At 40.7% G+C, this 16,836-nt stretch overlaps 1 protein-coding gene across 1 annotated transcript; it reads right to left on the reverse strand.

The window, feature by feature from the left end:
• Positions 1-1,333: 1,333 nt before the first annotated feature.
• Positions 1,334-16,782, reverse strand: KLHL24 (kelch like family member 24). Its single transcript, XM_033149954.1, has 7 exons — positions 16,634-16,782; positions 9,202-10,185; positions 7,789-7,973; positions 6,602-6,720; positions 5,897-6,085; positions 4,651-4,839; positions 1,334-3,892 (listed from the first exon to the last, which is right to left on the reverse strand). The coding sequence occupies exons 2-7, from the start codon at positions 10,122-10,124 to the stop codon at positions 3,692-3,694; spliced, it is 1,806 nt and encodes a 601-aa protein (XP_033005845.1). The 5' UTR covers positions 10,125-10,185; positions 16,634-16,782; the 3' UTR covers positions 1,334-3,691.
• Between the last annotated feature and the right edge of the window lie 54 nt (positions 16,783-16,836).

The raw sequence follows: 16,836 nt of genomic DNA on the forward strand, positions 1-16,836 counted from the left end.
GTAGAATCTGCAGCATTGATGAGGCTACAAAAATACAATTAAACTACTGAGGTTTACAGATGACATGTGTGCCCATTCCACAAATGAATGTGCTTTAATCAGAATTAGGCAGTGGTTGGCCTTACTGTGTCCACAGTTGGATCACAACCAGGATCAGGTTTAAGGCACAGTAAACACAGGTTGAGGATCAAGGCTGCAGCTAGTATAAAAAGGTAAAGGGACACCTGACCATTAGGTCCAGTCGCGGACGACTCTGGGGTTGCGGCGCACATCTCGCTTTACTGTAATCCCTTATATGAGAAGTCACCCCCTTTTGCTTCTTGGGACTGAACAAACATGCAGAGAAGTGCTTTTCTTCTGGAAAAAAGGTGCCAGTACTCACCACTAAGTTGTTGTAAGTGCCACAATGTTAAATAGTGCTTTTCTTCTAGAAAAAAATGGTGCCAGTACTGTGTACCCTTGTGTATCCCCAGAAAAAGGCACTGATGCAGAGTATCAGGTTGTCTGGAGGCTAAGCGATGTGGCAGCATCAAAGCACAGACCAGAGGCTAGTCAAAAAAGAGGGACCCAGCACAGTACAGCAAAGGTGAACTTAGGTGAGTTAAAGTAAAATAATATATTCCATAAAGATTCATGCTGAAGGATGCAAATCACTGTAAAACATGCAGCTGTTTCCCCCTTAATCAATTTTTCCATGTGAATTCCACTTAAGTAGACTCTAAGGAGGGAGAGTGAGCATGCAAGTAAATTAGCATAGGATAAACTATATATAAACTTCATAAAGAAGGTTAATTTCCTTCATAAAGCAAAGTTTATTCTGACATGCCAAACTACAAGCAGATGCATTAAGTACCATTTTCAAATAGCTAAAAGCAGTTTATTTGCAACTACAAATAGATTTTTTAAACCAGCATCATTAGTGTCTCAAATAAATGATGCTACACATATGATTTGCAGTGCAATCCTATACTTGTATATTCAAAAGAAATGGGGCATTTCCCCAGATAAGTGTGTTTAATTCTAAGGTTGCAGTTATTGTGGTATTATTACCCGAAGTCAAAAGAAATCAGCAAAGGAAAAATGCAGACATCATAGTCTGTGCATGGCCCAATATCAATGGGAGCCAAGTTTAATGTTGGCTCCAAAAGAGTAGCCATGAAAATATTGGTATTGGGTATCATCCAGTAAATTGTCTAATATCTACCACTTGTGAACTACTTCTTTAAAATGTATACCCATTCAAAAGAATAATGGCATGAGGATCCACTTCATCCTTTTTTTCTTTATAGAAACATACAAAGTGATATACACTTTATGCATTAATTTTTATGTCATTTTTTGAAGAAAAAATAGTGATCAGAAAAATGCAATCTTTGGTTAAGATACAGTATTGCTCATTCATAAAGCTAATCTTGAATACTCACTATATAAGATGCTTAATCTAGAAAATAGTAGTAGCACAATTTACTCAATGACAGAAGCACAGGCAATGATACTACTACTGTATGTAGTTGCTTCCATAGTCAGAACATGAAAGACAACACAGTCATATAACATATGAGAAAGCACTCAGTGGATCATTTGAGCCATATCTTTTTTTGAAAACAAAAATTGGTTCAACCACCACCTAACAAAACAGATTTGTTAAATAAGAGATCCTAAGGCCACAAAACTCAGACTTACTGCTTAATAATTGCATTCATTGGAATGTGCCAGATTAAGTAGTTGTAAGGACCACTGTTTCATTCACTGCTTCACAATCTATTTTTATATAAAACTAAAATGTCAATTTAAGAAAGAATAAAACCCTGCAGTCCCATAAAGCTAGTATACGTTGGATGGACAATGTAAAATGGAAATGCATAAAAATGAGAGGGTATGGATTGGCTTACATAGCATCATATGCAGTGTCCTAAAAAGAATAGTATTCAGAGCAACGTAAACACTGTAAGTACAAACTTTGTCATATATTAGAGTTAGGAAACTTGTCAAAGTAAGGCTCAGGAAACTGACATAAAAGTACAAATTAAAATTACAGTTTAATATGATATAATGGACTTTTCTTGTATTAGACATGTTTGCATAATTAATTTTGTCAGCTCTGTGTAGCTGCGTCAGTTATTTATCATTTGCAGCAAATTATTATTGTGCTGTGTCTTATCATAGGCCACTGATCATTAATGAAATACAGCATAAATTAACTGCAGTGACAATTACATGTTCACTTACTAATTCAGTGATCAGGTATAACAGAGTTCTTCCATGGAGACATGAATAAGTATAACAAGTTTACTTATGCTGTTTAAGAAGTGCTACAGTTAAATATAGTAACTCAGATGATGATTCATACCACAAGGTGTGGATCTCTGCCAAATTTTCAAGAATAGCTGCATTGCCTGCCCTATTCCATTAAAAAAATAAAACTAAGACAAACTGGTATTAATCAACAGGTTTTTTTTACTTATTAGTTCTAAAGGTATTATCATAATCAATCAAGAACTCCCTACCCCTAAGATCTATTGACTTGCTATCTGAGAACAGTAAACAATACTGAACCTGAGCACAAATTTAATCTTAGAGAAAATCTTCATAGGTTCTACAGAACATTTCTAGTGAGTACTTGTGATGTGAGCTCAGATAGCCTTCAAGTGGGAATTCTGAACATTCAAGGCAGAATCAATAGCTTCTCAGACTTTGTGTAGAAGCAAGATTTAAAGCAATCCCATGATTATATTCAAATAACCATGTGTGATTTGTGTGTGCTTTCCTCACTGAATGTCCCTGTACATATAGTGCTTACTGATGAGGGGTCTATCCTGTTACCAAAGCCCAATGCAATATTTTGAAGTTATTTAGATCTTCAGACAGAATTCCAATTCTAATGCCCACATACTTGCAGCAGTAAAGTTGTTAACAGTGCTTACCACAAATAAGGTATGAAAATATGCAGATAATGCTTCATATAAAATAGGGATGAATACTTCCAAAGGCACTGCTATACACCCAAAATCCAAGGTGTTTTGTTTTACAGATAACATAGAAGTGAACACGATCTAATTACTAATATAAATTGATTCAGTTTTCAAACCAGAACATGTTAGGACAGAGAAATCCTAACTGTGGCCAGGGTACAACTGTGGAACTGAGCAGAAGAGTCACAGCGACATCTGCGCTTGGGCTGACAAGGGGTGGGGGGGAAGCAGCGATAGTAGTTTCCAACACTCTTGCTCCACTAGCTCCATGCTTATGTAGCTGAGAAGCCCAAATCAGGTTCCTTGCAATGAAATGGATCTGCTTTGGATTTAGCAGATCCATTGCTGGCCCTGTTCCGCCCTGTCCATTTTGAGTTCTTATGGCAGTCACTGCCTGTGTTAGTGTTGCTCTGTTGCACTTTCAGTGGGCACAATGGGGGACATAGTGGCAGCAGAGCCCGGTGCCAGCTGATCCCAATAGAGGGAGCCCATCTTTTACCCCACCAGCAGTACAGATAAAGGGTTAGGATTGCTCTGGGAAAAATTACTGAATTGTGGTTACTGAAAACATTTAACAATTGCATTAGGAATCACTTTCAAAATTTAAAAAGCATAATGTACAATCTTGTATCTTTCCAGATGATACTTTGGAAAAAGGCAGCTTTCAAATCCTGATTGTAATATGCCAATTATTTGTATTTACAGACTCTCCTCTTTTTTTAGAGTTTAAAGTGCTTTTCATTGTATCTGTGAATAGTCACACAGCCATGGTATGAGACGGGCCTGGGCATTGCTGCTACTCCTGTGATGATGCTGGTGGCAGGATCATAACAAAGAATGGTATCTGTAGCTTCTCCATTTTCTCGCCTCCCACCAAGGATGTAGATTTTGCCATTACACACAGACATGCCACAGTTTTCCTGTTCATCAAATACATGAAAAAAATTAATTAAAACATTTATAGCTGTGATTATTAGTATGTTATGCTCATCCTGATGCACCCTAGAATAGATGTGCTAGGCTACAATAAACTATTTCCTCAGTTTGAGCTTGGATTTGGGTAGCATAATAATTTTGCAGCGTTTTGTTAATCTTGGCCCAATAGTTGAACATCTGTGGTGGATTCTATCCTTGGCCAACTGTGCTGGGAAAAGGCTAGATCAGTATCAAGTAAGTGATATGTTTAAGAAAATGGATCCTCAGTACTATGTAAGAAAAGAGGAATGATGGAATGAGGAAAACAAAATTAAGATAGACAACTGGCAGCAAATGAGGAAATATGCTTGAAAAGGAGTACAAGCAGAAAAGCTGTGAGTTGTCTTAAATACTAGGTAGAACACTTTGGAAAGAATGGAAAACTACAAAACAACAGACAAAAATGATATTAGATATTACACAAAACAGATGAGAGGAAAATCAGGAGTAAAAATATCCGATAAGCAGTATGAAAGCGTCCCCAGTTTAATTTCATTTGGGGATTGCTTGAACCGTTTTCAAATACAGTATTGTATTGTCAGATGCTCTGAAGAAGCCTTTTCACGAGGCTGTGGACCGGGGAAGAAAGTTAGCTTTTGTTAGCCTCATTAGATGTGCTTTTATCTGGATCTAATACAATGTGCTTAGAATTTTGATAAATACAATGTACAAAGGAGCAATTTTGCTAGTACTTTGTTGTTACCTGTCGACTGAATGTATTCTGCACATGCATCCAATAATCTTCAACTGGATCATAACAATAAATTGCCTTTGTGAGCCCTCCCGCAACATAGATGAGATTGTTTAGCGATACAGCTGTTATACATCTCTTTGCAATGGGGATTGTTGCACGGAGTAGCCAAGAATTAGTATCAGGATCGTAAGACTGAACCTGAAAAGTAACAAACACATTTTACTTTCAAAGCTCTTCTAGTCTAACTTGATATCATGGTTTCAGCTTCCCTGAATTGTTAATACTGATTGAATGATATCTTTAAATGGCTGAGCAAGTCAACTGTGTAATTGCAAATTAGCAAAGAACTTTTCATGCCAAACCAATTAGCAAGTGAGACTCTATAAGGACTTAATGTCATGGGACAAAACATTAGTAATGCAACCATTTTATATAGTAATTCCTTCCAATAGTAAAATTCTGTTGCTCCATGCCAATCACATTGAAGACAAGCAACCCACAAACAAAAGTGAGGTTTCACCATTCCTGGGGGAATATGAAATATTAAAATTACCCCATCCCACCCCATTGCAAAGCGTCAAAAATTTTCCCAACACAATAAGAAAGGCAGAGGACTCAGCACGCATGCACACCTCATGCCACTTATTGACCATTTGTGTTTTGTCAGCCTATCCTGAAGGTAACTGTGCCAGTGCAGATACTCTCCTCTAAGCTTGGATGAAAGGCAATGAAACCCCCTCCAGAGATGCCAAGAAAGGCAGGGCTCTAAAATAACTTTGGTGGTCCTGTGCCTATCAGTTTGGCAGTAAAATCGGACCACCCACAAACAATGTAGCAATTTCTGCGTACCTAGGGACTTGTTAGGTATTATTATTTAACACATTACAAAAAAGAGAAGATAGCCTCCATGCCAAACAGCCTGATAAGGACTGCATAGTAAGAGCAGCCTTGTCTCCAGGAACAATGGAAATACTGACAGTGGGTGGTGGTTCAAACCCCTAGCTTACACAAGCTTGGACGTAGGGATTAGGGTTGCTGGAATACATGTTATAAAGCAAGGTTTTAGGAGATGGGGAATGAAAAACCACATCCTTCCCTCCCCGCTACAAAGCAATAAAATGCTCAGGAAAGGGAAGCCCCACCTGCAAACTGAATACCTTAGCTCTATATAGCACAGCTATAGCACTAGTAATTTTTATATATTATTTTGAATGTTACTAAAATAGAGAAAAGAAAGTGAATACAATTACCCAACCTTATCAGAGCATGTGTTGTCATCAGGACCTCCGCCTATCACAAACAGTTTGCCCACGCAGCTGGTAACTGCTGGAGAACTCACTGCTTCTTTAAGAGATGCTACCTCTGTCCATCGATTGGAAAATGAGTCATAACATTCTACACTGCTCAGTCGGCTTTGTCCGTCGTATCCTCCAACCACATATACCTTTAAAAGTAAAGAGAGAATGTTGCCAGAATATGCTTATTGCCTGGCTACTTTAGCAAACCTAAGTGTGGCATTACACAAAGCCTCAATGTTTTCATTTGTGACCCGTTGAGTTGTGAAAATGTATTTATGTATTTTAGGACCAACCCCTCCCCCCCTGCAGTTTCAAGAAAAGGGAGTTAACACAGTTACAAATTCACACACACCAAAAGGCATGGATATACCTTCCATAATTTCCACACTGTGTGCACTGTAAAGATAATATACAGTCTTGCATATTGTGTATGCTTACAACTGAGGCTTCCTAAATAAACTATCTTCTTTGGCCATTTTCTTTAATTATGTTTTTTACTGACAAAATGTGTAGTTCTATATAGTATAGACTAAAAATCAGAACTGAGGTGACATCCAATTCAATTTAAAAGTGGTGCAATTAATTGAGGGAATGCAGTCTGATTTCTAGATATTTGTTGTGCATTTCAACCATGTTATTAGATAATAACAAATATCTCTTACTTTACCAAGAAGAACAGCCATCTTATGACGCCATCTCCCTTTATTTAGAGAGGCAACTCTGATCCAAATGTTAAGCTGAGAATTATAAATCCACACATCACGGCTGTTGATTCTTCCACCTCATTTGAAAGAAAGGAAAAGACAGGAATTTGGTTGTTATTAAACAAAGGGTTTGCTCCATTGTGCCAGGTTGTGGACAATGCCATATCATGATAAAAGTATATTTCTGAAAATAAAATTCACAACAATCCAATATATGACAAATTCCTAGAATTCTTTTCCACCGAGCAATTAAAGCAATACCTCTTTTCACCAATGTACTTTTTTCCTGGAGCAGTTTACACTCTGGATGCTGTGTCTGTTTACCTAGCTGGGGGAAACTAGTGCTCAGTGGTAAAGTGCATTTCACATATAACTTACCGTATATACTCGAGTATAAGTCGACCCAAATATAAGCCGAGGCACCTAATTTCCCTACAAAAATGTGGGAAAGCTTATTGACTCAAGTATAAGCCGGTTCACCTTTGCCACTGTGGTAGAGGAGGAACGAGCAGCCCAAAGCAGCCCTTTGGGCTGCTCCTTCCTCTTCCTCCTTTGCTGCTGTGGAGCTCACCCCGTCGCAGGGTTTCGAACCGCCATTCTTCTGATCAGCAAGCCCTAGGGCTCTGTGGTTTAACCCACAGCACAATGTTCCCTTGTGTTATACAGAGAAGGCTGGGATCCTGTCCTGTTTAAGCAGGAGCCAGGGAAAGTGAGCACCTGTGGGGTTTTAATACTTCCTTAACTGATAGGCTTTCTGCCTTCTGGGGTCTAAAGTTTGCATTTATGTGAGCAGTTCAGGAATGGAACAAGCTGCCTGGGGAGAGTAAAGAACCGCCGTTCTTGTACACTTCTTAAGGAATGGTTGACTTGAGTATAAGCCGAGGGCAGCTTTTAAAGCACAAAAAGTGTGCTGAAAAACTAGGCTTATACTCAAGTATATACGGTAGCTGTGGTGATGTAAGTCACCTCTTTGAATGCTATCCAAAAGTGGGTGCCTAAGTAATTTGTTCATTTACTTTTCAGTGCTTCTGAAAATGTGCAAAAGTAGCACTAAGACCACCTCTCTAAGACCACATAGACTTCCATAAACTGACGATAATAGTATTCTCGCCACAGTGCTTTTGTGTGTAATATAAATTGTTTACCTGAAACGAGGATATCATTCCTCAAAGCACAAACTGCATACTCAGACTTGGTAAATTCTGGTAATTTAGCCAGTGATTTCCACACTCCTGTCATGGGGTCGTAACATTCTGTATAGGGCAAATTAAATCCCCCAACTCTTTCGCAGCCTCCAACAACAACTATCACTTCAGAATAGCCAGTTGACCTAGAAACAGAAAAACCAAAGTAGTTTATTGAAAAACCTAAGAAATAAACCAGAATCTGAAAGTTACAATATCTGGAAATTAACCGGGGCGGGGGGCAGGGCGGTTTGAAGAAAACATGAAAAACAAAAGTCAATTTATCTGTCCTTAATTGAAAGTTCTTATTCTTAGAACATTTATTTTTAATTTCCAAAATAAATAAATAAATCCACAAGTTTACTAAAATAAAGTCTTGTGGCACCTTAAAGACTAACAAGTCCACTAGGTACTAGCTTTAATGGACCAGAGTTCACATGAAGCAGGAAAAGTTATCCCTAGTCTATAGGCATGTACTATAGAAATTCAGACATGCTTAAAAAGCTGCAATTCAAGGCCAATTACTTGGAGAGAAGCCCCACTGGACTTAATTCTGAGTAGGCATAGGAAGCTGCCTTGCACTGACTCAGACTAGTCTATCTAATTTAGTACAGTGGAACCTTGGTTCTCAAATGGCTTAGTTGACGAACAGATCGGCTCCCGAATGTCAAAATCCGGAAGTAAGTGTTCCGGTGTTCGAACATTTTTCAGAAGCCGAACGTCTGACGTGGCTTCCGCTTGAGTGCAGGAAGCTCCTGCATCCAATCGGAAACCGCACCTTGGTTTTCAGGAGTTGAACGGACTTCCAGAACTCATTAAGTTTGAGAACTAAGGTTCCACTGTACTATCTGCACTGAATGGCAGCAGCACTCCAGGGTTTCAGGCAGGGGTCTCTTCCAGCCCTATCTGGAGATTGGACCCAGGAACTTCTAAATACAAAGCAAATGTTCTACCATTGAGCCCTCCCCAAAATCTCAACATGGTTAGGATTGCACTGTAAGTCACATTTGCAGGAGGGTGTCATGTTTCTCTGTTTCAGTTAAAACAACAACAACTAGACTTAAGGAACTTTCAAGACATAACAACTGAAGTAACTGAAATATAAAGGACTCAAATGTGTATAACATTTCTTGCATGGTAGTGATGTACTCCCTCCCGCACTTTCTGTCCCATATTGTTCCTTAATTTTCCAACACAAAGAAGCATAAATATAAAAAGCAAATGACATCTTTACTGAGGTGATACAAAATACAGTGTTAACTGGTCAATTGGTTAAATGTTTTTTAATAGACTGAATGTTTCAAACAAAGGCTATCACTATAATGAAGAATTTATTCAGGAATGTAACAACAAAAATCAACCTAGCCCTCTCACCTCCGTGGCCTAGTTCTTGGGGACATCATTTCGTTTCCAAGTACATGGTACCGTCTTGCTTCATGCAGCAGCTGATAGCACTCAGGGGAGTTTTGGATCAACTGGTCAACTTCCACTGTCTGAACAAAGTAGTTGGGGTGTAACAAGGGCAATCTCACATGTGTGAGAATTTCCTGTAGCACTGAGCGTCTGAGTTCAACAGCCCGATAAACCCAGCGCATAACGGCTTCAAAAACCATTTCTTCTTTACCAATTACCAGTTCATCGCTGCAAATATAATCAATGAGTTCATCTTTTCCAAGTTCAAGAAATTCTTCATGCTGGGCCACATCCTCAAAATTCTGCAGTGCAAAATTTCTGCATTTGGTAAAGAGTGTTTTCAGTGAATGTGTATCGGCAAAACGCTGGATTCCTAGGCAGTTGCAAGGATCCAGTTGCTCTTCCAGGAACTTAGCGCAAGCGTCACGCAGAACACTTATCTGGAAGAGACTTGATGTTTCAAAGAGGTATTGCACATTATCTGTTGTGATTTTAACCTTGCCTGTATACACATATTGTAAAAAACAATCCATAGCTTCTGCAAAAATTCCATTGATTTCTACCAACATCTCCCTGCTTTCTCGGTGATCGTTGCAAAACATAGCTCGGAAGTAGCTGCTGCATGCTGAAAGAACAGCTCGATGACAAGGAAATTCCCTGCCTTCAACACAGATTATTACATCTGTGAACAAGCGGCTGTCGCGAAATTCATTGAAGATTTGCAGTATGCTTTCAGCATGGGATGAGCCAGAAGAGAAATCAAAGAACTCGTGGCCCGATAAAGACTTTGGGTCCATTTCAAAAACTTTACGCTTTGTGACCGGGGATTCCTGAGCTCGGCTCTCCCCTCTGTTCAACCTGCGTCCCAACATTATTAGTACCATTGTTATATCAACTCTTTATAATATCATGGAGAAAATACTGATGAGTGTCGTCTTTTGGGTGCTAAAGATAAAAAATAATTTCAAAGTATTAGTTCAAATTGCAAATGACATCAATTACATTATGATAGTAACTAGGTTTGGTTCTCTAAACATCCGGCTCCAAGATGTCATGCATATAACATCACTGAATCACACACACTGCATGGACATTTGAATGCCCTTATGAGTGAAGTGCCACCCAGATACCAGCTATGCTCATGTTTCATACTGAACTTTTCAGTCCTATACCATGAAGGACCTTGATGGAGAAAGAGGCTAAAGCTTCACCAACCACTACGCTTGCTGACTGCAATCTCATTCCCACAAACCATCAAAACATAAAGTCAAGGAAAAGAGCACTCATAACCCACCAAGGGAGGTTAGGAATCACTTTGAAGAGCATCTGCACATTTTGTTTCAGAGCTCTCTTTCTAGGAGGGCCAGAGACTGTAAGCTTTTACATTTTAAAATGTAAGCTTAGAATCTGGGGCCCCTATTGGCTGAATAATCAATATCCTGGGAGAACATAATGCAATAAAGATGCTTGGGGCCCCAGAGAAAACCCCAGCACACCTGAAAAACCCGTTAAGCAGCTTGAATGGCCAAGTTACTTAAATACCTCATCTGGGGCTTTGGATAACCTCCTACATCATACCATGGATCCAGTCTCTTCCCCTTCACCCACCAGGAACTAAGATGAACACAGATCCAGTGTAAGATACAGAATCAGTGGAGGAGTGCTTGCTTAGCTGCAAGTAGACTTAACCACAACTCTAGTTGGGAACATGGATCTATTTGGGAGGATGAGGCAACAGGTGTATACAACAAAGGGAGGATCTGGCTGTATTTGTATAAACCCTTTTGGTCCCTGAAAATACCTGCATCTCTCTTGGGCAGCCTTATTTTTAGCTCCTACCTTCCTTGTCTTAGCTTTTATTTGTCTACAATCAAAACTTTGCTTAAAAAATAAAGGATTGTATCCAACTAACTGGTTCTATCAGTGCAACAATTTACACTTGTAACAACAATTCCCACCCCCAAATATCTGTTCTGGGTTTTCTTCTACCCTTGGAGCAAATTTGGGAAGAGTGTGGAGCACACATCAGGAGTTCTGTTGCACAAGCATAAGTTAGCTGGATACCACCCTTATTTTTCAGTTGCTTGTGGAACACAAATAAAGTAATAACCTAAGTCATGGGGCATGGAGTTCCACATACAAGATGCCACCACAGAAATAGGCAATAGCATGTGCAAGTGGAACACAACAGCCAAACATACCTAATGGGCAAATTCACGCAAGAGGAGAAAGTCCTTCAAGTAGCTTGGTCTTAAGCTATTTAGGGCCTTATAGGTTTCAAGCAACACCTTGAGTTGCATTTGGAACTGAGGTGGAAGCTAGTGCACCTGATGTAATGAAAGGTTCACATGATTCTGCTCACCTTGCCCCAGTCAAGATTTTAAGTAGCAGCATTCTGCACCAATTTAAGTTTCTGAGTGGTTTTCAAGGGCAGCTCTACACAGAGCATGTTATAGTACTTCAGTCGAGATGTAACTAGTGCACATGGGACCAAGGCCAGGTCTGACTGTGCCAAGAATGAGCGCAACTGGTGCACCAACTGAAACTGGGCAAAAGCATTTGTCATGAGATCAACTGTGCAAATGAATCTTTCATTTAAAACGCCATGACTTAAGGGAACATAAAGGTGAAATACAACAGCAATCAACAAATCAGGCAATTTAAATTTCCCAGGTTAAGTGAGATTATTACTGCATCAATGACTAGAGGTCCGTCATTACTGGAAGATTACGAAATGGAGAAGAACAAGAGAAAAGATAGAAAGTTTCCCTCTGTTCTGCCTTATTTCACATTCATTCCTGCACTTTCTGAATGTATCTAAAATAAAAGTTTTTTCTCAGCTCAAAACTCCTAAAGTATAATTTCAATGTGACCAGGCCATGTGAAATGGAAACAATATGAATATATTATCTGAAGAAGTGTGCATGCACACGAAAGCTCATACCCAGAACAAACTCAGTTGGTCTCTAAGGTGCTACTGGAAAGAATTTCCTATTTTGTTTCGACTATGGCAGACCAACACGGCTACCCACCTGTAACTGGAAATATGAATATATTAGTTATGCATGCATGCATTATCTCACACAAATCAACGGACTGAATTTACCAGGTGTGTTTCCAATTTCTAGAGGCATACGACTCTTGCAGAGAGAACCAATTGCTATTATCTCACTTTAGTCTTGTCTACCTTAGATAAATATACTAAGTTTCTAGCATTTAAACTGTCTCATTGATTTAAATAGCACTTACAATTTCACTGCTTTTGCCCAGTTACACCCATATTTAATACTAGACATAAAAAGTCATCTTAAAACCATTTGATTGTTATTCTAGACATTAAATGTTTAATATGTGATTCAGAGACTCAATAGTTAAGCCATTATAGCAATAAATATATTTGCACAGCATTTTAGAACAAAGTGCCTCACATCTACTATATCAATAATCTTTACAACAACCTGGAGGAAGTGTATAGATGGTTTTGGGTGGGGTCATACTCCCCCTGAAGCAGTAGGTTCACAGTTTAGAGTATTCTTAGATATACAGGTAGCTGTAGTGTCTAAGAGTGTATTTTTATTTAGTTCTTCAGTCGTACTTTCTTCTGGAGAAGCAGAGTCTGGCCCTAGTTAAGTTTGTTTCTGAGCTAGTTACCGGCAGTTCCAAGTTGGATTTCTGTAATGCATTTTCATTGGGGATACCCTTGAAGACAGTTTGGAAACTCCAATTGGTGCAAAATATGGTTGCCAGTTTCCCTTGGGGTCAGTAGACTGGATCGTATACAGTTCACCTACCAGTTTTACTGGTTGCCAGTTTGCCTCCAACCTCAATTTAAGGTACTTGTTTTTCTCATTAAATCCCCAAAGTGTCTGGGGCCGAGGGTATTTTTGTGAATCATCTCCTCCCATGTGAACCTCTCCAAGAACTTTATTCTATCTCTGTGATTGTTCCTTCTGTCCTCCCATCAACAGACGTGCAGCAGGTGGCGATGAGAAATATTGCCTTTTTTGCTATGGCACCCTAATTTAGGATGACCTCCCAAGAGAGGCACATGTACAACTGTCCTCTTCATCTCCTATATTTTGGCAGACTTTGAAAACCATCTAGTTCCAGACCTTCTTAGTATAGGGCCACCTTTAAATGTACTTTTATTCTACTCCTGCTTTTAAATATTCCTGGCTGTTTTACAGTATTTTAGGTTATTACTAACTTTTTTGTTTTACTGTGAGTGTATCTGCCTTTTGTATACTGCACTTTGATGTTGGTGTTGCTGCTGGGGACCACTTTGCATATAGGTGCCAACACCGGAGGCTGTCTGGTTGGCATTGACTCATGATGGGGTCAATTCAGAAGTGGTTCCTTGTTTGTGGAATGCCCCCTCTGGGGAGGAGTGTCTCCCTCCTTCATTGCTGACTTTTAGGAGGAAGTTAGAAGTATTTGTTTACCCAGTCATTTGATGGCTGAAAGCACTGTTCCCGACAACCCTGAGATGACTGTTGATTGATCTGACGTGTTTTTAAGGTATTTTTTAAAAAAGTTGTTTTGTTGTGATGTATTTGCTGCCCTGGAGAAAGGGTGAAATAGAGAGTAAATAATAAAATAGATCAGTAAGTATGATTATTCTCATATTACAGATGGAGGGCTCTGGAGAGAGCATTCAGGTCTTGCTTGCAGGTTTCCCATAAGCATTTGGCAGACCACTGTGAGAGCAGAAAAGTGAACTAGATGGGACTTTGGCCTGACCTAGCAGAGCTGTTCTTATACCTTTATGAGAAAAGAATGGTTCACCTAAGGCCATCAAAGTGATTCCAAAAGTAAGTACTTGCTAAAGTAAGGTTTTAGGTCATGGTTCGCAGTTCAGTCTTTTTACTATCTCCTTAGCTCTTTGTAAATACAGTGTATAAGGCAGCTTGACCTTTCCTGACAACAGTTCTGAGTAGGTGAGACTGCATTGTAACTTATGCAGTTATAAATTTTTTCTTATAATTAAACTGAGATCAGGTAAAATAGCAGAAACAGGGCACTGACATTGACTTCCTTAAGACCGAATATGCTTAACTGTATTTCCTTGTGTTCACTTAATGTTACCTATGTATCTCCCTCACTTCACCTTATTCTACTCCCTGTGTGCCCCAACACCCCAGGGCTGAAATATGAGAATGTAAATACTACCAGGAAATCTTAACGTTCCATAAAATGTTCTCTTTGGACAGATACAATCAACTAATAATTCTGCTTAACTCGCCAGTGAAATGCAAGTCAGTCAACATTATGATGCTACTTATTAGACAGTTGCAAATGTTTACCTCGTTTCCATTTCAGATAATTCCCTTACTTCTAACATTAAAAAAAAGACAGCAGAGCCAAAGTACCTGACAAATAGTGCCTGACATTTCCCTTTTTCCTTTCCAGATCATCTCGAAATTACACAAGTCTCCTTCCACTCTTCACAAGGGGGGGGGGCTGTGTTTTGTTTCTTCTGTAAAAAGAAATGTCACTATGGCTAACACTCGTCATTCTTCTGGGATTTCATCATTTCCCATTCTACTGAGGAGAGGTATGCTTTGCTGCGAGACCCGCTTTGAGATTACTGCATCAACGGGCCCTATGAAGAACATGTAAACAGCCCAGCACTAACTGAGCAAGAGGAAAGGTGTTCATTTGACTTAAGTCACATTCTAAGTGTGTTATGTGAGAAATAAAACTCTTCGGGTAAAAGCGGGCGCGTGACTGAAAGGCAGGCGTCACTTCAAAGCACTTCTCGCGTCAACCTGAAGTGAGCGTCCGTTCGAGCCGTTATACAAGCGGCCTCGGCTCGAACCCGAGCAACGCCTCGGCCCCGCGCGCGCACGAGCACATCCTCCAGTTCACCTTCACCCTGAACAGCCCTGGAAAGCAAGCCCCGCCCCCCGCATTTTATGTCCAATTAGAGAGCGCGACTCACCCAGCGCTGCCCCCCCCTTTCTCTCCGGCTGGTGCGGGTGATCCAATCTCTCCTCCAGCTGTCCCGAAGAAGGGAGCGGAGAACCAACCATAACGCGCTAAGGGATGGTCACCCGGTCCCTATTATATTTTGGGCCTCAGGCAACTCCGCCTCCCGACGCTTCTTCGCGGTTCGGGTCTAAAGCCAAAGCGTCGGAGCAGCATTTCCACTTCCTCACAAAGGCCTGCGTGTTTCCAACGGCTCCTTGCGAGGCCTCCCTCCCCCCCTCCTGAAAAAGTGGTCTGGTCCAGAGGAACTGGCAACCAACGCAGCCTCTTCGCCAAGTACCTCGGGGGGGGGGGAAGAGAGAGAGATCCAGCTACTAGGATTCACCCCAATGGGAATATGATGCGCCAGCGAAGACGGAGTGCACGAACCAGCCTATTCCCATAAGCATAAAACAGCCACCAAATTTAGACCAGGGTGACCGTCCATATCAAAACGCAGGAACATTGTAAAGATGGGGGGGGGGCAGGAATGGAATACTTTCCAGATGCTCGCGAGATTGATCCAGATCTGTCAACAATCTCTGACCAATCCAGCTTTCTTGTCCGCGGCCTGAAACACAAGTGCCTGGCCAATCTACGGAGTAGATGTCCAACTGGGTGGACAGTTTAGAGGAGAGAGGAAAAAGTAGGAAGGAGAGGAAAAATTCTTTTATCGAATTCCACTCGAAATCCTTGGTTGCCGAAGCACGAAAACCTTCCTTAATATAACAAGAGGCTTGGCAACTTTACAATTCGAAATCAAGAACTTGCAGTATCGCATTCCCTCACCCAGTGGCAGTGCAAATCCGGAATTTACGTGTCCTTAAAGTACCGACCTAGGAAAGAGGCGAGCTCTCTCTCCCCCCACCCCGCCAGTCGCCACGCACATTGTTTTCCACCGCCAGCTGAACTCTACATCCTTTCTCTACGCACGAACAAGGCGCTCGACAGTATTAGCGGCGTTTTGCTTCGCTGCGTGTTTAATACTAGCCAGGAGGATAAAGAATGAAATTGCGCCAGGGCAAATTATCTCTGCCCTGCCTACATAACAACGGCTAGACATTGCAATATCAACGGGATTTTCTCTCCCTTGCAAATGTCGGACACAACTGACCCAACAACAGAACACATAGCAGAATCTAGACGCAATTTAATCTTTGCTGAAATTCATTTCATGCAAAGTTTCCTAGAAAAGCCGGACTGGGGTGGGGTTAAGGGAGGACATATTTTCTGTTTGTAATTATTACTGTACGGGAAGTTACCACGAGCCCTGCATTCGAACCCATTACGATTGTAGGTATTATTATGGTTGTGCACCTCTTGATGCTGCTTTTCGAATGGAAATAACTCTTGCGCCGGCCACCTGACCTCAATTATACTTTTGGCCTCCTGCAACTTAGCCGCTGAATTTAGCCAAGCTATTTACCTGTCAATCAGTTTTCTGCCGATCAGAAGGAGCCGCACAACAGCTCCGCGTCTCCTCCGCTCTCGCGCTCTCTCTTTTTGTCTGCTTCAAGTTCGAGCTCAACTCAAAACAAAGGAGACCCCGAAACATGTGACCTCCCAGAGCCAAAACACATGATGTCACGGATGTGCCGGCCAATGAGAGGCGGGCCGGCTGCAAACGTT

The sequence above is a fragment of the Lacerta agilis genome, chromosome 5 (genome assembly GCF_009819535.1).
Source record: "Lacerta agilis isolate rLacAgi1 chromosome 5, rLacAgi1.pri, whole genome shotgun sequence".
NCBI classification, from domain to species: domain Eukaryota; kingdom Metazoa; phylum Chordata; class Lepidosauria; order Squamata; family Lacertidae; genus Lacerta; species Lacerta agilis.

What these genes read in the sequence shown, in the direction of transcription:
- KLHL24 (XM_033149954.1), bottom strand. Translation starts at nt 10,124, where the DNA reads ATGGTACTAATAATGTTGGGACGCAGGTTGAACAGAGGGGAGAGCCGA. An exon ending in ACAACACATGCTCTGATAAG is followed by an intron (nt 4,840 to 5,896) that starts GTTGGGTAATTG and finishes GTTACTTTTCAG; the next exon opens with GTTCAGTCTTACGATCCTGA. An exon ending in AGAATACATTCAGTCGACAG is followed by an intron (nt 3,893 to 4,650) that starts GTAACAACAAAG and finishes TTTGATGAACAG; the next exon opens with GAAAACTGTGGCATGTCTGT.